The 24,425-nt window shown below is 44.8% G+C and overlaps 3 protein-coding genes across 4 annotated transcripts; 1 reads left to right on the top strand and 2 right to left on the bottom strand.

Annotated features, from left to right (window-relative positions):
* Positions 1-227: 227 nt before the first annotated feature.
* Positions 228-7,575, bottom strand: mettl21e (methyltransferase like 21e). The gene is made up of 5 exons (XM_056278745.1): positions 7,235-7,575; positions 6,180-6,337; positions 5,895-6,012; positions 5,658-5,755; positions 228-675 (listed from the first exon to the last, which is right to left on the bottom strand). The coding sequence occupies exons 1-5, from the start codon at positions 7,284-7,286 to the stop codon at positions 346-348; spliced, it is 756 nt and encodes a 251-aa protein (XP_056134720.1). The 5' UTR covers positions 7,287-7,575; the 3' UTR covers positions 228-345.
* A 989-nt stretch (positions 7,576-8,564) lies between these two features.
* ercc5 (excision repair cross-complementation group 5) lies at positions 8,565-19,031 on the bottom strand. Its single transcript, XM_056278841.1, has 15 exons — positions 18,925-19,031; positions 18,267-18,442; positions 17,265-17,380; positions 17,053-17,154; positions 16,148-16,208; positions 15,821-15,964; positions 15,252-15,462; positions 14,065-15,111; positions 13,693-13,961; positions 13,146-13,265; positions 11,154-11,367; positions 10,599-10,743; positions 10,046-10,249; positions 9,856-9,940; positions 8,565-9,113 (listed from the first exon to the last, which is right to left on the bottom strand). Exons 1-15 carry the CDS (start codon positions 19,010-19,012, stop codon positions 8,565-8,567), a joined length of 3,531 nt encoding a protein of 1,176 aa, XP_056134816.1. The 5' UTR covers positions 19,013-19,031.
* Positions 19,032-19,353: 322 nt separating this feature from the next.
* blzf1 (basic leucine zipper nuclear factor 1) lies at positions 19,354-23,711 on the top strand. 2 transcript variants are annotated; one of them, XM_056278742.1, is made up of 7 exons: positions 19,354-19,486; positions 21,153-21,233; positions 21,577-22,031; positions 22,515-22,714; positions 22,891-23,019; positions 23,152-23,374; positions 23,487-23,711. In XM_056278742.1, the coding sequence occupies exons 2-7, from the start codon at positions 21,209-21,211 to the stop codon at positions 23,670-23,672; spliced, it is 1,218 nt and encodes a 405-aa protein (XP_056134717.1). In that variant the 5' UTR covers positions 19,354-19,486; positions 21,153-21,208; the 3' UTR covers positions 23,673-23,711. The 2 variants fall into 2 exon arrangements, with proteins under 2 accessions (XP_056134717.1, XP_056134718.1); XM_056278743.1 differs by having other exon boundaries at positions 19,355-19,486; positions 21,148-21,233.
* The last annotated feature ends 714 nt before the right edge of the window (positions 23,712-24,425 follow it).

Here is a 24,425-nt window from a genome sequence, read left to right as displayed (position 1 = left end):
GCATAATCAACTCAAAACTTCCAACTGTGATCAATTTATGAAGACTGCTATCAGCTTGCAATAGCAATAATTAAGTGATTAAATAATTAAGTCCTTAAATCATTGACCATATTCAAAAAACACAAAAACAAATATTGGTGACACACTCTTCAAGACAAGTGTGAATATTGCCTGCCATTCACCAAGGGGAAAAAAATTAAAGGTGCAAGACATGATTCAATTAATCTCGAATTTATTTGAGTAATTGCAATCAAACATACACAACAATGGTCGCACCCACACACGCGTGCCCGCACACACACACACAAAATCACACAAAGTCCATCAGCCTCCTCGGGTGAAAGATCATGCAGCGTCCTCTCCCGAGCTGGGCTCGGTCCGCTTGTCTTTCCTCCAGGCTCGGTATAGCTGGATGCTGAGACTGGGAAGGTCGTACAGCACCTCCAGGTTGAAGCGTCTCTGGAATCGCCCCACGAAACTATTCTCGGGGTCCAGACGGAAGCGCATCGCCCACAAAATCTGTGTGCCTTCCTGACACAGGTGGTCAAATGTCTCCATCAGCTCATCGAGGAACGGGTGGGCATAGACAACGTCAGCCGCAAGGATGTAGTCAAAATGATGGGTGGCCCGCGGAAAGCGCTGCTCCAGCTCCTGGCCCCAAGTAAGCTCAGTGACCTGAAGCCAAAAACAAGCAACAAGTTATTTTAGACCTATTATTATTCTCACATTCATATATTCTTACTTTGACTATTTATACTGGAAAACTCAACTGAGCATGCTCGCCCCTTTCCAGCAACGCTCTGCTTCACACTGACACAGTTCATAGCTTGGAGTTTCTGATGAGCGGCTAACTCCTCAGAGACCACTGCCACCTCAAGCGCTCATCACAGCCAAGAAGTTTATCCTAACGTTCTGCAGAAAGACTGACGTCCCATCTGCAAAAACATGGCTTGATGAAATGGTAAAGCGCTAGCATTTGGGGAAAATAAGGTTTAGTTTAAATGGACAGAGTTGGTCAGTTTTACACCACTCAAGCTTTGCCTTCTCTGTTATCTTGACAATGCAACAGTGTGAGTTTGGTGGAAGTCCCGGGGTGAGGGTGTTGGTTGTTGTAATTTACGTTGGTTTATTTTTGTGTTCTGTGCAAATGTATTCATGCAAGTTAGAGGCACGACGAGTAGGATTTGTCAGCTGCGGTTTGTAAACACAACATTCGAAGTTGGCCACCCGGCAACGTCACCAGAAGGACATGCCCCCTGACCGCGGTTGCCAGAACACATCGCAGTGTACCGGCCAACTCCGCGTCGCTCTTCATTCCCATCCTCTCCGCCAGTGCTCGCCAGCGGGTGAAAGCCAACTCCAGATTCCCTCTCGTTTTGGAACCAGCTTTGTCCGCTTGGCATTTCGCCTCGCTATCGTCTTCTTTCAGCTTGTTCCCTGTTTCTCAGGGGTCACCACAGCGGACTTTACTGTTTCCATCCGTACTCTGTGAGGGCACAGCACAAATGGCGGCCGTTGTTAACGCGGGCCTCAGCCGATCCCATAATGGAGCCTCGACTGATCCGGTATGGTCTTGTCAATCCGCATAATGATTTGGCAAAATTTTACTTCGTATGCCCTTCCTGACACAACCACTAACCGTATGGACCTCGCTATGTGTGTCTTTCTGGTACTGTGTCCGCCATTGTCGTAGCTTCCTCTTGGATGTGTGCCTACAATCTTGATCTGGCACGTGGTCACTACGTTTTTATAGAGTCCCGCCCTCACACTCTGCGCGCTGCTATTTCCTGGGGGCTACACACCCACTGCCCAAAAGGTTAATGCCCAGAAACATCCCGTACACAGCAGACACAGGCAGAGGACAGGGTCTCTGCAGATACAGACACCGCCACATATGTCTCGTGAGTCATAAGTGATGATTGAGAGGGATTATTTTTGTAAGAGTCCGACCCAGCCACTGAGGATGCACAAGCTAGTGCATTCTTAGTGCCGGTCCCAAGCCCAGATAAATGGGTAGGGTTGCATCAGGAAGGGCATCTGGCATAAAATGTCCGCCAAATCAAACATGTGGATCAAAAATCAGATTTCCATACCGGATCGGTCGGGGCCCGGGTTACCAATGACCGCCACTGGTACTGTTGGCCAGTAGGGTGCCGTTGGAAACTATGCTACTGTTGGGCAAAGGAGAAGGAAAGGGGGAAGGCATGTCCAGAGGCAGTGGGAGTGGAGGAAGGATAGGAGCAAGAGTCGGAACTTAGAATGCTGGCACTATGACTGGTAAAGGGAGAGAGCTGGCGGATATGATGGAAAGAAGAAAGGTAGATATACTGTGTGTGCAAGAGACCAGGTGGAAGGGGAGTAAGGCCAGGAGTATCAGAGGTGGGTTCAAACTCTTCTACTGTGGTGTGAATGGGAGGAGAAATGGGGTAGAGGTAATTCTGAAGGAAGAGTATGTCAAGAGTGTGCTGGAGGTGAAGAGAGTGTCGGACAGAGTGAGGAGTTTGAAGCTGGAAATCGAAGGTGCATTGATGAATGTTATCAGCGCATATGCCCTGCAAATTGGGTGTGAGATGGAAGAGAAAGAAGAATTCTGGAGTGAGTTGGATGAAGTGGAGAGTGTACCCAAGGGGGAGGGGGTGGTGATGGGAGTGGACTTCAATGGGCATGTTGGTGAAGGGAACAGAGGTGATGAGGAGGTGATGGGGAGGTATGGTGTCAAGAGCAGAAATGTGGAAGGACAGATGGTGGTGAAATTTGTGAAAAGGATGGAAATGGCTGTGGTGAATACATATTTCAAGAAGAGGGAGGAACACAGGGTGATGTACAAGAGTGGAGGAAAGTGCACACAGATGGACTATAGCTTATGTAGAAGGTGCTGTCTGAAAGGGATTGGAGACTGCAAGGTGGTGACAGGGGAGAACGTAGCTAGGCAGCATCAGATGGTGGTCTGTAGGATGACTTTGAAGACCAAGAAGAGGAAGAGAGTGAAGGCAGAGCCAAGGATCAAATGGTGGAAGTTGAAGAAAGAAGACTGTTGTGTGGAGTTCAGGGAGGAGTTAACACAGGCACTGGGTGGTAGTGAAGAGTTGCTGGATGGCTGGGCAACCACTGCAGAAATAGCGAGGGAGACAGCTAGGAAGGTACTTGGTGTGTCATCTGGACAGAGGACGGAAGACAAGGAGACTTGGTGATGGGATGAGGCAGTACAGCAAAGTATACAGAGGAAGAGGTTGGCAAAGAAGAAGTGGGAGAGTCAGAGAGATGAAGAAAGTAGACAGGAGTACGAGGAGATGAAGTGTAAAGCAAAGAGAGCAGGGCAAAGGCAAAAGAAAAGGCGTATGGTGAGTTGTGTGAGAGGTTAGACACTAAGGAAGGAGAAAAGGACTTGTACTGATTGGCTAGACAGAGGGACTGAGGTGGGAAGGATGTGCAGCAGGTAAGGGCAATCAAGGATAGCGATGGAAATGTGCTGACAAGGGAGGAAAGTGTGTTGAGAAGGTAGAAGGAGTACTTTGAGGGGCTGATGAATGAAGAAAATGAGAGAGAGAAGGTTGGATGATGTGGGGATAGTGAATCAGGAAGTGCAGTGGATTAGCAAAGAGGAAGTGAGGGCAGCTATGAAGAGGATGAAGAGTGGAAAGGCAGTTGGTCCAGATGACATACCTGTGGAGGCATGGAGATGTTTAGGAGAGACGGCAGTGGAGTTTTTAACTAGATTGTTTAACACAATCTTGGAAAGTGAGAGGATGCCTGAGGAGTGAAGAAGTACACTGGTACCGATTTTCAAGAATAGGGACGATGTGCAGAACTTTAGCAACTACAGAGGTATAAAGTTTATCAGCCACAGCATGAAGATATGGGAAAGAGTAATAGAAGCTAGGTTAAGAGGAGAGGTGACGATTAGCGAGTAGTAGTATGGTTTCATGCCAGGAAAGAGCATCACAGATGCGATGTTTGCTTTGAGAATGTTGATGGAGAAGTATAGAGAAGGCCAGAAGGAGTTACATTGTGTCTTTGTGGATTTAGAGAAAGCATATAACAGGGTGCCGAGAGAGGAGGTGTGGTATTGTATGAGGAAGTCAGGAGTTGCAGAGAAGTATGTAGGAGTGGTGCAGGAAATGTATGAGGGAAGTGTGACAGTGGTGAGGTGTGTGGTTGGAATGACAGATGGGTTCAAGGTGGAGGTGGGATTACATCAAGGATCGGCTCTGAGCCCTTTCTTGTTTGCAATGGTGATGGACAGGTTGACGGACAAGACCAGGCAGAAGTCTCCATGGACTATGATGTTTGCAGATGACATTGTGATCTGTAGAGAGGGTAGTGTGCAGGTTGAGAATCTGGAGAGGTGGAGGTATGTACTGGAGAGAAGAGGAATGAAAGTCAGTAGGAGCAAGACGAAATACATATATGTGAATGAGATGGAGGACGGTGGAATGGTGAGGATGCAAGGAGTAGAGGTCATGAAGGCGTATGAGTTTAAATGCTTGGGGTTGACTGTCCAAAGTAATGAGCAGTGTGGAAGAGAGGTGAAGAAGAGAGTGCAGGCAGGGTAGATTGGGTGGAGAAGAGTGTCAGGAGTGATTTGCGACAGAAAGGTACCAGCAAGAGTTGAAGGGAAGGTTTACAAGATAGTTGTGAGACCAGCTATGTTATATAGTTTTGAGGCAGTGGCACTGACAAAAAAGACAGGAGGTGGAGCTGGAGGTGGCAGAGTTGAAAATGCTAAAATTTTCATTGGGTGTGATGAAGAAGGACAGGATTAGGAATGCTTATATTAGAGGGACAGCTCAGGTTGGACAGTTTGGAGACAAAGCAAGAGAGGCAAGATTGAGATGGCTTGGACATGTGTGGAGGAGAGATGCTGGGTATATTGGGAGAAGGATGATGAATTTGGAGCTGCCAGGGAAGAGGAAAAGAGGAAGGCCAAAGAAGAGGTTTATGGATGTGGTGAGAGAGGACATGCAGGTGGCTGGTGTGACAGAGGAAGATGCAGAGGACAGGAAATGATGGAAACGGATCTGCTGTGGCAATCCCTAACGGCAGCAGCTGAAAGTAGTAGTAGTAGTAGAATTTTGTGAGTCTATACATTGATTTTTTGGAAAATCCTACTCATTCTGCCTTTAAAGCTGCTGGGACGAGTTTTGGGTTTGAGTTGTCTTTGTACTCCCCAGTGGACTAAAGCAGCAGTGTTTTATGAAAGGACTTCATTTTGTATAAGCATTGCCTCTTGACTCAAAGATCTACATCTGGTGGCTGGTGCATTTGTTTTGAAGAGAAGAGTGAGAGATGTTGGGGTGTTTTGGAAAAACAGCTGCTTGCAAGATATACAGCCATGAGGTAATGTATTTCTAATTGTGGCTCCGTATCAGAGCTCACAGAGAATCTGAGTCAGACATTTTTAATTATTATCTTCTCACTGATGGTTTCAATTGATTATGGCAGTTATGTACTAGATGCTTTCAAATTAAGCTGAGACAGTATCAGTTACATCCTCCTCACAGCAGCTTTAATATTTTCTGCAAATTCTGACTTCTCAATCAACAATATTTAAACGAGAGACAATTGAGACATATTCACACCCTGAGCACAGCAGTCCTCTCCTGATCAACAAACCACCACAACAAAACCATGTCATATACAGAGAAGCACAAACCTACCGAGGGAGTGTACTGGCAGCGCTCTCTGGTGTTCCGGAGGACATTGTACCGAAGATTTCCCAACACATCCGGTAGGTCTGTTGAAGTAACCTTAGCACCTGGGCAGGGGTGTGGTTTGAGAGAAACACATTTAAAGATGCTTAAAGTGTGAAGAGAGAGAAAATATAAGATAAGTAAAGATGCTCTGAAAACAAACACAATGCCAACTTTCAAAAACAACCATCTTGTTGTCAGTACCTAGCAGGCTGGACACTATGGTGACCAGTCCGGTTCCAGCACCAAGCTCAATGACATTTTTGTTTGTCAGGTTGTACTTGTCACGGTTGGTGTCCAAGAAATGACACAACACTAGAGCCTGTTGGGGAGCACGATATCAAGAGATCAGAATCCATTTGGCGGATTTTTCTTGCCCTCCATATTGGTAAGACTCATGAATTTTGGCACACTATTGGATTTCACATCTCTGATAAAGATTTTGATTATGATGCAGTTGAAACCAGGGACCAATGAGTTTATATGTACCGAGGGCCAGAGTACAGCTCCATACAGATCTGTGGACTCCTTAATGCGGATCTCAAGGTTAGCAAAGGTGTAGCCTTCCCAGGCCTCTGTGACTATGAGAGATGGACGGAAATGCCGAGCCATGATAGCTTTTGCCAGCTCTTCATCTCCGGCTGTACCTGCACTGACAATCAGAGACAAATATCAGTTGTTCCTTTATACTCTAATTCAATTAGAGTATAAAGATGATTCAATTAGACGAATTGTATCATGTTCATTACACATAAAACAAAATATGTGATTCTAAGTAAGGTAAGTAACTATTCTGCGTGATTATTAAGTAAGTAAGTACCCTGAGTAAAGATAAGCGGTTTGGATAATGGAGGATGGATGTGATTCTAAAATGGCATTGCATTAGTGTACCTAAAAACAAAAAACAAAATCATGTTTTCATAAAACGACAGTAGCGTCTATGGTTTTGTTCGAAAAGGCGCCCGAGACAAGCTCATTTTGGGATTTGTTTGGAACACCACGTACCCGTGTGTCAGTGCTAACGCTTAATTCAAGCCATCTGACACACGACTTCAGTTATGACACATGGGCAAACAGAAAAGGTCAGGGGAGCCAGCTCGGTTGCAGGGGTTACCCCTGGCATTAGGAGGGGCTCATTCACTTAGTCGGAAGTCTTTTGTGTCTCCATGTGTGCAGTGCGGTATGTACCTGCCTAGAATAAATGTGACCCGTCGTCAATAATTTTCTTTTTTGCAGGACTTTCATATTTCAACAGCACCATAACTTTGCACAAGTCTGAAAAGCTGTTCATATTAAACCTGCAATGGACAGTTATACTCTAAAACCCTTGCAGAGGTGAAAAAATGAACCCCTGCTGAATTCTGCAGTGCCAAATTGTCAACATTTTGCTTGACTACTCAAAGTATAGGCCTGCGTAAAGCTTGTGTGTGCCTGTTTTAGCACTGAACAAAATTGTTAGAGGACTTTTGCCTAATTTGGCTGTCCAGTATAAAATTTGTTTGAGATGTCTGCCAGAAAAGTTTACGGTTGCGTTATCCACTCACCCTCGGCTCCGGTTTTGGATTCGTCTGTGGTCTTGGCCTGTTGGGTCTCCATATCTGACAGGGACCGGGTCCAAGGAGTGCGGGTTAGCACAAACACACACACAACTGAGCTCAGGCAGCCAAAAGCACTCACTGTCAATCTCGTTTTGTGCTCTTATAAAAGACTCTCTGGAATCAGGACGGTCTGGATCTGGACGCCCGGTAGGTGGCAAAAGGTCAACATTTCTACCTAACTTCATGCAAGCGCATACACAGGCTTTTCCGATTCCTTACTCGGGCTACCCTCACCAGCCGTCAACCCCATGCCTCATCTCTCTGTGGGAGCACGCCGCAGCCCTCCACACAAGCTGTTCCATTAATAGACGGCAACAGCTGCAACACCTCAGACGGTTGAGCAGGGGGAGGAAGAGGAAAGACTTAGGACAAAATGGAAAAAAAAAGGAGGAAAAATGAACACTAAATTGGGAGATCTCATAGGATTATAAGTGAACTTATTGTTACTGACAGGAAATGCATGTTGATATTCAGGGGCAGCTTACGACAGGTTCATAAAGGGCTTAGATGTGTGTGTGTGTGTGTGTTGGGGGGGGGTGCAGTGATTGACAGATATGAGGCCAGCGAGGAACGACCCCGGCAATAAAATGGACGTAAGCCATCGAGGACTTACACCTGCCTCCATTCTGACTGTTGACACATCGACACGACAAATGATGAGACGCCCTCGGCCAAGTTGACGCACAATGACGGAGTTTAGTCGCTTCTTTTCCAAACGCCACTGTGACAGTTTCGATATATTTCAGAAATTCTTTCGAGATTTTACAGCTCAGCTTACAGTTTTCTCCGAGAACTCATGGAAAGTGTACAAAAGACATCTGTAATAATATAAATACACAGAAAAATTCATGGCTCACTGACAAAATCCATCAGAATACAGTTTTTAGCACAAATGTGCCAGGCATGGGCACAAGTCCATGAATACTGGGGTGGCATCCAGCGCTTTACCTGTGCCCCCGTCCACAGGGTTCGTGGTTGTGTCAGGAAGGGCATCCAATGTAAACTTTTGCCAGATCAGTATGCGGATTGACAAGACCATACTGGATCAGTCGAGGCCCGGGTTAACAATGGCCGCCATTGCTGCTGTGCCCTCACATGGTACCATGGTATCACAGATTCAGAGAACTTCTCGTTTCTCCTTCAAGTCTGTCTCTACGCAAAGTTATTTTTTTCTGAATAAGATATGGATGATATGACATTTTATTTGTGAGTGATTACACTTCTGTCCTCCTCCTATCATCATAATCATTGACACTCAGTTGCATGTGTTGGAAGTTCATAGTTTCCTCCCCCTTCCCCTCGCACGTCCCCTCCCACTCCCTCCCGCGCGCCTCCCGCCACCGCGTGCTCGCCGCTTGCTCTCGAACACGGACTGAGCGGTCACCATGGCAACCTCACCGCTCCCTTCGCTGTCCTCGCCTGAGCAGCTGCTGCTGCTGCTGCCGAGCCTTGCCTTCTGCAGGGGAGCCGCTGGTTGCGGGACATCCTCGGTGTCCAGTTGGCTGACACTGATGACCTCCTTCGGGGAACCAGCCTGAGATGGAATGATGACCTCTGACCCGAGGAATCCTCCGCCAACTGGGATCCTTGCGCCTGCCTCCTCGACCCCGTCTTTTTTCTGATTCTGTCCCGATGCTCTCCTCTTTTTATATTTGGATGGGGAGGGTGTCTCTGCCTCCTCCCTTTCCTCCTCCTCTTCCTCATTCCCTCCTCCTTCTCTCTCCTTCCTCTTCAGACAGGTGACTGCACGGCGGAGACGCTGGCTACGGATGGCCTGCTTCTCCTGCTGCTCCATACGGAAGAACGAATCAATCCGCAGCTGAGTCTGCAGTGGAATGGGATGGAGACAAGAGACAGTGATGGGTGAGGTGGAGAGATGACATTAACCCCTTGGTAAGCTTATACACCTCCCAAAACTCCCATTTAAGAGCAACACAACAGAATGAGCATCACAAACTACCAAGACCAGCCTGCCATGTTTTTAACCTTTAATGGTTTTTAACCTGTAGGTGTCAGCAAATGCACCACAACGGTCTAGGGTGTAGTTCCTCTACATAAGACTTTGACCAGTGAAAACTGAGTGAAAACATTCTTAGGCAGTGTTGCTACTTACAACTTGAGCAAAATTTTATTTTTATTGAAAATACTAGTCTTCCTGATTCTGCGTGAAATGTTAATTGACGTTTCTGTGCCATCATCAGGCACTCAAGTCATGAATATTCTTATATCTGACTCCGTGGCTGAGGGAGAGTCTCCATAGACATTCTCTAGGAAATCATTAACTGACCTTAACCCTAAACTTAACCACTGTTAATTGTAGTTGCTGTTGTTACTGCATGAAAATCTGAGTTGCACAACATTTTCAAGTTTTGTTAATTGTACGCTTCTCACTGAGAAGGCTGAGAAGGTGAATTGGCAGTACTCGCTGGTCATGAGGTTTCCCAGACACAAACATTGCCGCCGTTCACAGTAGAAAATGGGATGGGAAAGGGGAAAAACGGCCGTCGAACAGGGTCTTTAAAGCTGTGCCTCTTTTCAAAAGCCGTAAAGCAGCGTCCATCATTTACCTGTTGGGTGTTGAGCTGTTTGAGGACAGGCAGAAGAGTCTCCTCTGTCCTCTTGCTGCTCCATCCAAAACGGCTCTGACAGAATGTAAAGACTGTTGAGGAAATGTACTTTTAACCATAGCTGTAGGGGTGTTCAGAAAAACCCAGAAAGAAAGAAAGAAAGAAAGAAAGAAAGAGATATAAAGGATATTCTTTGATGAGGTCAAGGTGTGGGCGCCCCCAGCTAAAGGAGCCGTCTGATGACTGGTCAACAGCAGGATGCATGTAGGCCTGGGCTACAGCAGGATTGGGGAAACCAGCCTGCAGTTGTAAGCCTCTCAGTTTCTTCTTAACCTTGGAGTCCCGGGGGTCAGACGCCAAGCGCTTGTTGTGTTGGGCTTCCGACCACCATTCACTGGAGGTTAGAGAACGCAAACACACACAACACGAAGATGGATATCAAAATCAAATTTCAGAAAATGTGTGACATCGCTGGAATCATGAACATATTGTAAAATGACTGAGATTCACATATTAGCCACAACTTCACAGTCCTGAATTCAGTTAAATTTTAAATCTAAATGCAAAATTTAATTTACAGTATCATCATAAAGATTTGACTCTTAACATATACTGTATATATATAAAAAAAACAACCTTTTCAAAGTCAAAATATTCCCAGATGACCATTTTGATTGTATTGATTGTAAGTGGATTGACCTCAACGCAGACAACCGTACTCCGACACACAAACATGGTCACACCTGAACTGAGTGAGAGGTTCTAAACCCGCTCCAGGGAACTCATTGAGGATCTCCATGCCAGTGACATAGCCCACCCCTGGGACCCCCTCTGTGTAGTCGCTACCCAACAGGTAGGCCAAGTTTATTAACTTGGTTCTGTCCAGACCTGAGAAGACAGGAGGGAGACAAAGACAGGAGAAGCGGTGTGTCAGTTGTAGCCATTGACAGTTAAGTATAAAAGCCTTGTTTGCTTTGCCTTTGAGTTATTGCAAGGTACGCAGTCTTGTGTACTTGCTGATAGAGTCAGTCGTCATCGGCCCAAACATGTGCCTCTGCTATGTGCAACAAAACAAGCCACAGGAGGGATCCATTGTTAATCAAAACTGTGATACCGGCTCTGAGCATCGCATCCCAACAGATCAAATATGGAATTCTTTAACTTTTAATTACAAAAGCAAGGCACCAGTCTACACAGACACGTGGACACACATGGATGGACAAACACACACACACACACACACACACACACACACACACACACACACACACACACACACACACACACACGGCACTAACCCAGCTGGTTCTGCAGGTCAATGAACTGGTAATGTTCGACATATTTATTTTGGCTGAAGAAGTTCTTATACACGTGTCGCCCCCCGAAAAGCCAGATGTCAGAGTCATCTGTGATGGTGCCGTGGGTCTGGTCTACGCGGTCGAGCGCCGCACACTGAGCCTCAGCTTCTGTTGGAGCCACGAGGAAGGGCACGCCAAACAGACGCAGCAGCTCCTGGAATAATGCAGCGAAACGGAAAAAAAGTACATTATCGTTACAGAGTATACACACCTCCCCTGGGAAAACAGGAACACTTTTTCTTTTTCTGTTTTTGCATTTGCATCATTTTGTGTGATGCTGGCTGATGTCAAGGCTCATCTTTGATTCCGGGGTATATGGTGTAATTTTATAGGTCTATATCATCGATATTGTCTACTACTACTCTTATGTTGTCATGTTGACCATTTCTGCCAAAGCAATTACACATCATTGCATATTTGCTCTTAATAATCTACGTATCACTTCACTTAAAATGCCTCATGGTTTACTGAGCTGGTTGTATTGTTTTAAGCCCCTTGTGTCTAATTTGTTTTCACATCTCTGTTTGCACTGTTTTTTCCTCTCCTGCTGACTCCTACTATTTGCTACTGTATTAAGTAAACTTTCCCTGCGGGGGCATCTGGGTGGTGTGGTGGTCTATTCCGTTGCCCACCAACACGGGGATTGCCGGTTCAAATCCCCGCGTTACCTCCGGTTTGGTCGGGCGTCCCTACAGACACAATTGGCTATGTCTGTGGGTGGGAAGCTGGATGTGTCCTGGTCGCTGCACTAGTGCCTCCTCTGGTTGGTCGGGGCGCCTGTTTGGGGGGGGGGGGGACTGAGGGGAATAGCGTGATCTGCCCACGTGCTACGTCCCCCTGGTGAAACTCCTCACTGTCAGGCGAAAAGAGGCAGCTGGCGACTCTACATGTCTCAGAGGAGGCATGTGGTAGTCTGCAGCCCTCCCCGGGTTAGCAGAGGGGGTGGAGCAGTGACCGGGACAGCTCGGAAGAGTGGCGTAATTGGCTGGATACAACTGGGGAGAAAAAGGGGGGAAAAAAATTCTAAAAAAAAAAAGAAAAAAAAAAAAGTAAAATTTCCCTACAGCCATCTTTAAAGGTTTACTGAAGTTTTCATCGCTATGCGGTCAACAGTATGTGGTGGTTTTTTATGAGTGATTAGTATTGTACCTTTGTCGCATTTTGTTTGCAAAGGAACCACATGCTAAACAAACTGTCACGATTACGACAAGGATGATGAAAATCTCTAGAACATTTTTAGTAAGGGTGTTTTGAAGCTAAATTCTTACCCGTTTCAGTCATCAGTCATCAGTCACCGTGCCTCAGGAGACTGCCTGACAGATTATTTGCACTGTTTTGAAACAGGATCTCAGCCCTGGTTTCACTTTGCAATCTGTGTCGGTGAGTTGTGGCCCGTTTTTACAGGTTCAACGTAGTCGACATAACCCCTCTCTTTTCGCTAGGCCTCGGGAACTACACACGCCTCCGCTGTCATCTGAGAACTGCCCCCTCTGTCAGCAGCTTGCCATTAACACTGGCAGGGGGAGGGACGTATAACCACAAATGACTCACTATATCGGATTTACAGCGCCAGAGGCTTTATGTGGGAGGAAATCCTGAGGCGCTGTGACAGTGACTGACGGAATAAACGTTTACGTAATTGGTTTGGGCAGGACTGGCAACGGGGTGGGAGATGAGCCAGAAAGAATCTTATCCCCTCATTTCAATCCCCACCCAGACCAAGACCACCAGACACCTGCTGTGGGCCATCATATCCCAGTCCAGTTAGTGACACCGTATGTATGTGTGTGTGCTGTTTGTTTCTTTACACAGTATATCTAATAAAAGGCTGTTGTGTGTGTGATATTTTGTTTTTAGGTATTTGCTTAGTTTTACTGCTGGTCCTATAGTTGAGTTTCTGTGTGTCTTTCTGTGGGGGTGTCATCAGTTCACCTGACTCTCCAGACACATCTGCCCGGTGACAGTGGCAGCCATCCTCTCCTGTTGCTGCTTCTGCTCCCTCAGGCGTTCCTGCTGGACCTCCAGAGAGCTTTCCAGCGTCTCCAGCTCATCCTGCAGGACACAACACAACAGCACTCGGGTGTTTTTGAATTCTGAGACGCTCAACTGATGTTTAGCCATTTCTTTTTGACGTACTTTAGGAACTCTCTCCCACTTTGGGTGGGGCTCAGGCTCAATCACTTGCTGAGGTTTCCTTAAGGGAATTCATGTTTGGATATCTTGTTCAAGTATTTTACTCAAAGATACCTCTATAGGTACAACCACATGGGGCAATCCAACCATTAACCTCTACTAGGGGGATAACTTAGCCAACTGCTATGGTGGAGTTGTGGCAATGTGTCCAAACACTTCACATTTCCAAAAGCAAATGCACTCCCCACTTTAGTGTTGTATGAATTTAAAAACTTATCAAGACAGTGGACTAATGTGCTCTTTATCTCTGTTCTTGCAAGGTACTCAGATTGATGGACATACTTACGACATCAAAATGTTCCCATTCACGGGCGTTGGCAGGTGTTGCACTGGACTCTATCTCTGTGGCCTCATTCAGTTCCTTCTCTTCAGTCTTTTCCCTTTTTTCCTCCTCTTCCTCTCCGAGAGACTCAGTCAGAGTCTCTATTTTGTCTTCTTCCTCGTTCGTATCGTCGCTGACATCAGGCGGAAACTCTTCGCTGTTAACTTTTCTAAGTGAACTGCTTTCCAGTTCGCCTTGTAGCTCCTCTTCTTCTGACACCTCGATGAAGCTTTCTGGGGGGGGGGGACAAGAAGCAAGGTCACAACACCACTGTTAAATGCGATTTAGTCACATTCAAGAACGAATAAGCTATTCTGTTTTCTGATCATATGTTACCGTCTGAGTCACTCTCTGCAGTGGGCGCCATTTGGAAAGCCTCTCCATTCTTATCCATTATTTCAAGGCTCTCTTCAATCCTCTGTTCCGACAGTGTTGGATGAGGTTGAGTCTTAAGCTCTGCATTCAGAAAAGCACTTGGTGCTGGTAGAGGGGAGTTAATGGACAAGGGCCTTTGTTCTGAGGCAACTCGAACCAAATGGTCATCTTGATCGCATTTGAGGCCCTCCTCATTCCACCCATGTCTCAATTCTGTCTCCTGCTTTGCCCCCTCTCTCTTTATCCCAATCCCCACAGCTAAATCTGTCCCTGTCGACCCCCTTTGCTTTGCATGCTCATCAAACTTCATCTGTGCCTCTCTCTCGCTTTCTGTTTTTGCTTCTCTGTCAGACTGTCCAGGAACGTGCTCGAGAATGGCAGAGTGGAACGATCTGTTCTTCTGTACTATCAAGTCCTCAAACTCATCTTCAGAACTGCTGGCCATCAAACCATCTTTCACACAGACACTTTGTTCTGATATTGTCCTCCTGACTCCTGAACTGCTCTGCTTGGCTGGAGAGTTAACAAACGGCGGGTCATCAGCTTCTTTCTCCTCCTCTGATGTACTGATGACTAAACATGGTGCAGGACTCGGAATATGTGACTTTGTGGGTGGTCTAACAATTGGGGTTGTACTTTCAGTTATGCTATCCTCTTCCTCGGCCAGAGCTTGTTGGATCGCCAAGTGGGTACGAGGGGACACGCTTCCATCCCTCTTCTTCAGCATCTCCTCCTCTTCATCAGAGCTTTCAGCCATGGCATTCTGGATGGCCTTGAGCGTACGAGGTGATGGGGGGGACGTATCTTCCTTGTGAGGAGGAGAAAGTTTCAATACAGAGGGTTTGGGAAATGAAGAGGGCCCCACCAGTACATCCTCCTCACAGATAGGTTGCCACAAGGGCTTGGGTTTATCTGCTCCTTGCCTCCTGTGCCCGGACAGTGGGCCACCGGACCAAGGCAGGGAGGCAGGTTGGTTGTCTGGAGCCTTATCATTTGGCCTAGAGGAACCTAAAATAGCAAAAGTCAAGCATTATAAATTTAAGAACATGGAAAAACTGGACCTTTCACTGTCTCAGTGTTTCAGTGTCAGTGTCATTCATCACAAGCATTACTGGCTGTGTAATTTAAAAAAAAAAAATCAAAACTACCTTTAATGAGGATATAGTGGGCAGAGTCCTCTGAAACTAGTCTCTTAGACTCTACACTGTGACTCCCCTGATCCTCAGTCTGTCCGTACTGCTGTGGAGCATCCCCTGCACTCCGTTGGCTCATCTCTCGTTCCACATTCTCCAGCCGCTGGTTTAGCCGGTTCCTGTGCAGCAGGCCAGCCAGCTGATACTGGGAGAAGTCTCCAGAATGCTGAGGGAAAACGATGGAATTTGTCTGAATGTGTGTGTGTGTGTGTGTGTGTATGTGTGCGTGTGCGCACGCACATGTGTGTGTTCTGTCTTTGTGAGGACCAATTTGAGTTTTTAACCATCACAATGAGGACATTTTGCAAAGTGAGGGCATTTTGGCCAGTCTTTACTTTTTAAGGGTCTATTTTTGGGTTAGGATTTAGGTTTATGTTTAAGGTTAAAATTAGGATTAGGTTAAGGTTCAGATTAAGGCATGTAGTTCTGACGGTTAGGGTTAAGGGCTATGGAATGAATGTAGTCAATGAGGGGTCCTCACAAAGTTAGAAGTACAAGAATCTGTGTGTGTGTGTGTGTGTTACCTCTGGAGGCTTGTGATACATGGTTCGTCGTCTTTTGGCCAACTCTTTCATGTCCTTGAGGATCTCATGCTTCATTTCTGGAGGCAAGCTTGCAAACTCCTCGGAATTAATGTCCACAGCATTGGGATCTTCATACAACTCTTCCTGAAACACATTAAGGAAGCTGGAGTCAAATACCGGTTTTCAAATCAAAGTCATATACAATCATACAAAAAGTATTCATTTCATACATTTTCAGACATTATCACTTCAGATTTTGTTGACGTTACCCAACTTTCTTTAAAATCTACTTAGTTTAATCTTTCTATATAACCACTGTAATTTTACCTGGTATGTGAAATACCTGTCTGCCATCTCCTCCAACTCTTTCTCTTCCTCCTCCTCTGAGCTATAGGAAAAAAAAAAGATGGGGAGAGGTCGAGCAGAGAAGCATTATTTTCTATATGACATCCAAAAGACAAATAGAGTCTTTTTTTTTTTATCTCACCCTAGGAATGACTTTTGGTTCAGTGAGATTCAAAGTACACTCTACAGATCCCTATGGGTCCTTGAATGAGTCTTAACAGATAAATGGAAATGAGGAACAATTTATTTTCATTTTTTATAGCCACAATTTATCTGTCTGGGGTGTCCTCAGTCCAATTTTGGGGGGACTGTCTGTAACAGGGAAAACCACGGATAATAATCTAGGTTACACACAGCTAGAAGTCATAAATTATCAATCAAGTCAGTGAAGTCAAGACTGTAAAAGTCTAGAATAAGTTCACATGCAGGCAAATAAGAATGGTTAAGCCAGAATCCTCAGTCTGACTTTATAACCCCAAATGATTTAAACAGCATCAAGAACTGTAGGATTCTACTCTGAAGGATGATATTAGCTAATGTTAACTCTCAGTAACCTTAAACTAAGATTATTCTTTGATACAGCAAAACTACAGCCTCAAAGAGATGTTTTTTTTTAAATTATTATTGTTGTTATTTTATCCCTCTGTGATTCAACCACAATATTCATCCTAGTTTGGAGGCTGATAGTTGATGAAAATATTGGACAGAACATTACACAAAAACTGCTACCCACATAAACTCTCATACAGATAACCAGACAGTTGACCCTATAAAGACTTTTTATTTTTTCAACTGTATTACATACTGTTGGAGCCTGGATGTAAACATAGTAAACCCTGATGGAAATCTGTTGTTTATTGCATATTGACTCCTTCCTGGGTTCCAACCTGTTTCTGTCATCTTCCTCAGCAGGTGGCAGGGCTGGAAGGACATAAATATCATCCACTACATCTTTTCCCGAACTGGCGATGCTGGGTAACGGATCCTTACTGTAGCAGAGAAAAGCAAGAGGGACCAGTTCAGAAACAATAAGAAAGAGCATATAACTGTTTTTTCTTTTTTTCAACCCTCTACATGTTTTGTACTGTCGTTGTGAAACCTCTGGTCTCCAAGTGCAGCTTTTATGGCTTGTCTCTTCAGAAATGTCTTGAGCAGTTTCTCATTGGTATTTTTGGATTCACGATTTAACTCCTCCTTTCTCTGTCTTCTCGTGGCCTGCAAGAAAGCCAGACCAAAAGGTATGTTACACACAACAGCAGGGAATTATTCAAGTCAAATTTTATTGTCATCCCAATACATATATACAAGCATATAGTGGAACTAAATATTATTCCCCAGGATCTTACAATATAAGCAAAACAATGCACAACACACTTAGTAGCTAACTATACATAAACACTTGTACACAATGCAGGCAACTGGTAGTGCAAGGACCAATCGACAGTACGTTTAGGCTACACATTACAAGAATACACACAAATCATAATACCCCAGTGCACATTACCTGTATCAATAATATTAGTAATAATAATCATTACATTTATATAGCACTTTTCTAGACACCCAAAGCGCTTCGCATTGAAGGGGGTAACTAATTTCAACCACCACCAATGTGTAGCACCCACCTGGGTGATGCACGGCAGCCACTTTGGGCCAGAATGCTCACCACACATCAGCTTGAGGGGGAGAGGGAGGAATCACTGAGCCAATTACATGGGGGGATGATTAGGTGGCCAGATAGAGAGAGCCAGGTTGGGAATTTTGCCAGGACAGTGGGGAATGCCCTACTCTTCGCAATAAATGCCATGGGCTCTTTAATGACCACAGTGAGTCAGGACCTTGGTTTAATGTCTCGTCCGAAGGAGAGCATCTCCTGCAGCACAGTGTCCCTGTCACTGCACTGGATTTTTTTTTAACCTGTATCAGTTGTGCAAAATTTTATACAATACCCTTGACTTAAGAAACTCTCATAACCATAGTCTCAGACACCAAATGTTGGTCTACACCTCAACAATGACAGTGCCAGAGGAACTATACAATAGAGTTAGCCTGGAAACCTCTGTGGAGATTTATTACAGGATTCAGTAATCACTAGACTTACCAGAGTCTGCTTTTTAAGCAGTGGTGCATCCCCATCAAAAACAAAGACTGGCCTAATGCGGAAGAAGAGCAGCTTACAGATGCGATGGAAGAGAGTGAGCAGGTGGGCATTCTGAACACTGTTTCCTTCCCGATCCCTCACCCCCTTCACTGCCTGATTCAACCATATACTAATATCTGGGGGCATCTGGTTAAGGATTCTTCTGTGGCTTGGCATAAGGTAGGTTTAACAGAGGAGGAAGACAGGACATCTCTTGTGAAAAAACTGTATTCTTTAAGTATACTGCAGTATTTAGAGTATTTTTAAATATATAAAGTATAACACCTCTGGAAAGCTAAAAACGTACTGATAAGTAAATAAAGTCCACGTTTCACTTCAAGTACATGTATCAGCCTATTTCACTTACTAACTTCTGCACAAGTTTAAAGTAGGAGTAAAAGTAAAGTTCAAGCATACTGTTCTCAAGTTTACATTTTGCAATCACACAGGCACAAGTGCTCTTGCTTTTTTTGGTTTAAAATGGGCAAGCTAAAACTTCTCTGAAGTAAACTTCTTTTCTCCAAGGGATAGAGAGGCTATAGAAAGAGGGTGACCAACAGAAACCACGAACGGTAGCGACAGACAGGAGGGAGAAAGATGGCGTGTTAATGTAGGATACCGACAGCCAGGATTTTCCCCTCTAGTGTCTCCGGGTTGATGGGCTTCCCTGTGCTCTCCAGTAGCTTCCACAGTCCGTGTACCCCCATCGTAGATCTACAACGGTGTCTAACTAACCCCAAATATATGACTTTACGACGTTTATAATGCTTGCCGAAAAAACAGACATGTCTATTTGATTAGTCGCGATCCTGAGAGCGGGATAAGCGGTTTGGATAACGGACGGATGGATGGACAGACGGTCGTGTCCTATATCGCGCCGGTGGTGTGACAATATTATTGTCCGCAGAAACTTCATCATAAATTTGCCCTGTAACTTCATTAAGGTTCCGCGTGATAAGTTGGAAGCCGGTTATATTTGACTGTTACACTCTGACTGCCAACGGAACGTTGTGCGTCACTTCCGCCAGGTACATTCCAACTGTATCCGGTGAAATGATGCGCGACACACAGGCAGACGCTATAACCAATTTTGGTTTCGGATCCCTGTTTAATTAATGTTTAACGCTTAGATAGTGACGGTGGGTGATATTGTGGAAAAAGGACGCGCTGTCTGTCGGCCGGTATGTTTCGCTGACTTTAAGTCTCCGTATCAAACTTTATTCTGACTCGTGTCATTATTAACTCGATTTCATTGAGGTTTGAACGTGCTCATTTGTTTATCATTTCGCTCTGCCGTCTTTTACCCATACGTTTTTATCTGTGCGCCTTTACTTCATGTGCCCTTACACATATTCCCTTGCATTTTATTGTACGAATTGTGCTTGTAAAGATAATTTTTATTGACTGATTGCGGATCAGTGGAGCCAAGTTTAGCTGTAAAGGTTCACCGTCTGTCTCAGAACGTGCCGAGGTTAGATATTGCCCAATCACAACATTTATCTTGTTATGCCAGATAAAGGTGTTTGTGTTGTTACATTAGCTAATGGGAAATGAACTGCAGCGGTTCTTAACAAACCAGTCTACCAGTCTACGATAAAGTCCAGGCCAGCATGAATTACTCTAGCTGTATGAACCCTCACGATTCAAAATCTGTCTGCTTGCACAAGGTGCCTGCAGGGATTTTGTAGGGAGGGATGAGGGTTTATGTTCTGTTGTTGGACCAATAATGTCTCTATACACAACTTGGGTAAGACATTCCAACAGAGAGTCGTTGGATCCGCACGATATCTCTCTTTTCCGTTGGCCATGCAGAGAATGCACACTTACTGGTTGTAGTTTCAGGATTTGGGAGAGTGGGCACGGTGGCCCAGTGGTTAGCGCTGAAGGTCCTGGGTTCCAACCCCAGGGTTGTCCAACCTTGGAGGTCATCCCAGGTCGCCCTCTGTGTGGACTTTGCATGTTGCATGGACTTGCAGTGGGTTTTCTCCGGATGCTCAGGTTTCCCCCACCATCAAAAAGACTTGCATGTTAGGGTTTGTACTCCTGTCTGTGCCCCTGACCAAGGCAATGGGAAAAGAACTGGAGTTGGTCCCCAGGCGCAGCATCACGGCGGCAGCCCACTGCGCCTAGCTACACAGATCACAGCTAGGATGGGTTAATTGACAGTAACTGAATTTCCCCAAGGGGATTGAATGAATGAATGAATGATGATTTATTTCGAACATGTAAATAAGCAGGATATAACATACAGCTAAGCCATTGTCAATAATCTGAAGTGATGAATAGATCCACACATCAAACTCAGCAAACAAATCTCCGTACACATCAGATTATTTGTTACATGTCCGAAAAGGAGTAGGAGGAAGTATACACTTATTTTTCCTACTCCTTCTCACCTACTCTTAAGTTAATTCAGCTACTATACATTTCAAACTCAATTCCCACTGTACTGTGTAGTTCCAATTCAATACAAGTTGTGCTGCACAATACAAACTCAACTACTGTGAATAACAGGAGAAAAAAGAAAACACGTCAAAAACACATGAAAGAAAGAGGAAAAAGAAAAACATCCTAGTGTCATGTGCCAAGACTAAACAGATCTCAATGCTACGTACAACCCAAATAGCCACTCGGTGTCATAGAAAGAAAAAGGGAAAAAAGTTAAAAAGAAATGTTTAGAGATAAATGAAACTTAAACAGTTAACACAACACTTTGTCATCCCTATATCTCTTGATAATCAGTCCTTTGTACTAGGATTAATAAAGGAAACGCAATTCAATTTAATTTAATACTGATCTCTTAGTTTTTAGATGTTAAAAAAATCCTTTTCCTTTGTTGCAGTGTAGGTGAATTAATTGTCCATCTTGGAAGTCAATCCCTTCTCATCAAACCTACTTCCACCATGACTACTGCTGTAGCTTTGAGAGGTATGTACTATTTTGATCTTAACACCGGAAAATTACAATGTGTTGGCATTTCATGTACATTCCCTGTGTGTTCAGCCAGTCGCAATAAGATGATGAGCAGTGTTGATTTAAACACAAAATTGCCAAAACAATTTGAGATTCTGATTGAACAAGGATGGACACTCACTATTCATTCTCAAAGACGTTTAAATGTTTTTCTTTGTCCGTTACTGATAATACAGCTGTAGAAGAGGCTAATTAATTAATAGGAAACCATTTTCTGGTTCATAATTTTTACATTTGAGATGGCGGTTGAAAATAGTGCTGCCAAGATAGTAATCTGAGACTTTGTTTTTTCTTCTAGATTCTGCCAATGTGCCAGTCAGGGGCCCGGGTGATGGCATGGAAACAGACAAGCCGCCAGTAAGTCTGGAAATTGTTACAGATGCACTGCAATCAGGCCCAGTTCCCCTCCTGAAGGTGGCCACCCCCAAACACAGCCCGAAATCTGTCTCTGCTGTGCCACTGACATCCCCACAGCCTCCAGGGGTGCTACACCTCGGCAAGGTGAGGCAAGAGGCCTGCATAGAGGTAGAAGCTGTGAGGATTATTGTTCCACGCACTGCTATTAGCCGGTGCGGACGTGCAGCAGCCAAAGAAGGAAGAGGGGATGCCGGGCATCAGCTTGAGGAGCAAGGTTCTCCCTCCCCTCCTCTGGTGGAAGACTGGAGAGGAGCACTTGAGAAGCTGCAGAACTCTGAACGCAGGCTGTTGCAGGATAAGGAAGGGCTTTCTAATCAGCTCCGTGTACAAACAGAGGTGAGGATGAGATAAATAAGATAGACTAGCGTTTCTTTTGTTTTAATTTGGATACCCGTTATGTATCTTCTGATTAGGTTTATTGCTTTTACTGCTGTGGGCAGTCTGAGTTACCACAATATCCACAATATAAAAAACAAGTGTAAACATATAATGATCTGTAAAATTGCGAATAAATTCAAATGTTTCCTGTAAATGTCTTTTTCAATGTGTGGCAGAGGTGAATTTGGTTCCGAGACCCGGGTTGGCAACTGGGCCCATTACTGGATCGGTTCCAGTGGGTGTTCAAGTTCAATTGTAGCTTTTGTTTTGATATTTATATATGCTAGATACTAGATAAACTGCTATAGTTTCACTTTGCTGATAATTTTTCTTGTTTGGGGAAAGGGTTGAGAGAAATAAGGCAAGATAATTTTTTTAGGCAGGCAACCTCTGAGACTTGGATGAAGTTCGAGATTTTAAGCCATTCTGTATGTGTGCCAGGTGAATCGTGAGCTGAAGAAGCTACTGGTGGCCTCAGTAGGTGATGATCTGCAGTATCACTTTGAGCGTCTTGCACGAGAGAAGAACCAGCTGATTCTGGAGAATGAGGCCCTGGGCAGGATCCTGGCACACACTGCAGAGCAGCTGGAACGCATGAGTATCCAGTGTGATGTTTGGAGGAGCAAGTTCTTAGCTAGCAGGTATGAAGTGAAAAGAGCATGTCAGAAACAAAAATACAAAAATGATGAAGAGAGCTGGGAAGGGTGAAGGTCTTCTCTTTAAGATCCCACCGACCCAGTGAAATCTTATCCTCTTGTGGGAAGAGCTAGAGCCAGAAATGAATTATTGATCTTTTTAATGAATCTGGTTTCAACAGAGTCATGGCAGAGGAGCTGACCAATGCCAGAGCAGCTCTTCAACGCCAGACAAGAGAAGCCCAAGGTGCCATTCAGGACCTGCTGTCTGAAAGAGAGGCATTCTCCAGGGACATGGTACACACACACAGGTATCATCAACACCATCTCTTAATCAACACATCCTACACGTCACAACGAAAGCAGAGTTCTTTTATATCTACTATGCTGCCAGCTCAACTGCTAATAACTTAGTCCTTACATGCTCATATTTTCATTTTTAGATCTCTTGAGCAGCTCCTGGTGTCTCTGCAGTGGGGCAGACAACAGACCTACTACCCCAGTGCACAGCCCCTCAGTACGTGCGAGCTGGCCACAGCCAATTACAAGCTGGCCGACGCCATCAACTCTCACCTGCTGGGCAAAGTTAACACAAGTGTGAAGAGCAGCAGCAGCAGCTCACCCTCAGAGTTGTGCAACACACCAGCTGAGAAGATGGCTGAAAAGGTTTGGTCCCTGCTTGCAATGTGTTTACCAGTATTCTGTACATACTTTTTTTTATTGTAGCCTGTGCAACAAAGTACCAATTTTCTCCTATCTCTTCCACATCCCTTTCTAGGTGCTAAAGGTTTTAGACCCCATCTCCTGTACAGAAAATGAAGCTGAGCCTTCTCTTGGTGATTCCTCGCCCTCCAACTTTCTGACCAGTAAGAAGAGTATTGGCAGGTTCCATCCATACACCCGCTATGAGAACATTACTTTCAACTGCTGTGAGCGCTGCAAGGGGGATATCCTAGTGCTGTAGAGGTCTAAGAGGGGCTGTGTAACCTCCTACATTACAACCATGCTGGGCCAAAGTTCACGTCAGATGCAGTCAGTAGTCTTGACACCGTAGTAGATTCAGGGGAATATGGACATTTCAAGCAAAGCGCCTCCTTCAGTCAACACCAAGAGTGAGCTTCTCTTTCTCACTCACACATAGTACCCATCAATAGCATGGATGTGCCGCTACCCATCTTAATTTACAGCACATAAAAGTTGCAGGCAGGACTGTAATTTGCCAGTGTTCTGATTAGTAGTTTAGACCTTTTTGATCTGAAATATTTAAACAAGAAAAATGATGTCTCTTCATTTCAATCATTATGGTGGGCTAGTAAGGAAGAAAGACATTTCAGGGCTATTGCAAGTTTATTTATTGATTGGTTGTGATGTGCAGATGACTTGAGTGTTAAAAGATGAAGCAGCTCTGTTCAGGTGACTTTATATAATGACTTGAGTATTAGCTTTATCCACTTATATTTGTGTGTACCCTTAGCTGCCAATGTACAATGTGAAAGAAAAACTTTGAATGTGAGGTACATTGAAAATTACAAGGCCCCTCAAGATAGCCTCTAAATGACCTGCTCCTCATAGCAAATATAACCGTGTGTGACCTGACTGATCAGCTAATTATTTAACAGGAGGTAGTGGCCAAATAGGGCACATGCTCTGCAGTTACACATACATGTGAACATCTTGAATACATCTTGAATTGTTCATAGCCGGAGTATTCATCACA

Source organism: Lampris incognitus, chromosome 4 (assembly GCF_029633865.1).
Source record: "Lampris incognitus isolate fLamInc1 chromosome 4, fLamInc1.hap2, whole genome shotgun sequence".
NCBI classification, from domain to species: Eukaryota; Metazoa; Chordata; class Actinopteri; order Lampriformes; family Lampridae; genus Lampris; species Lampris incognitus.
This window is presented reverse-complemented; position numbering and strand designations above follow the sequence as displayed.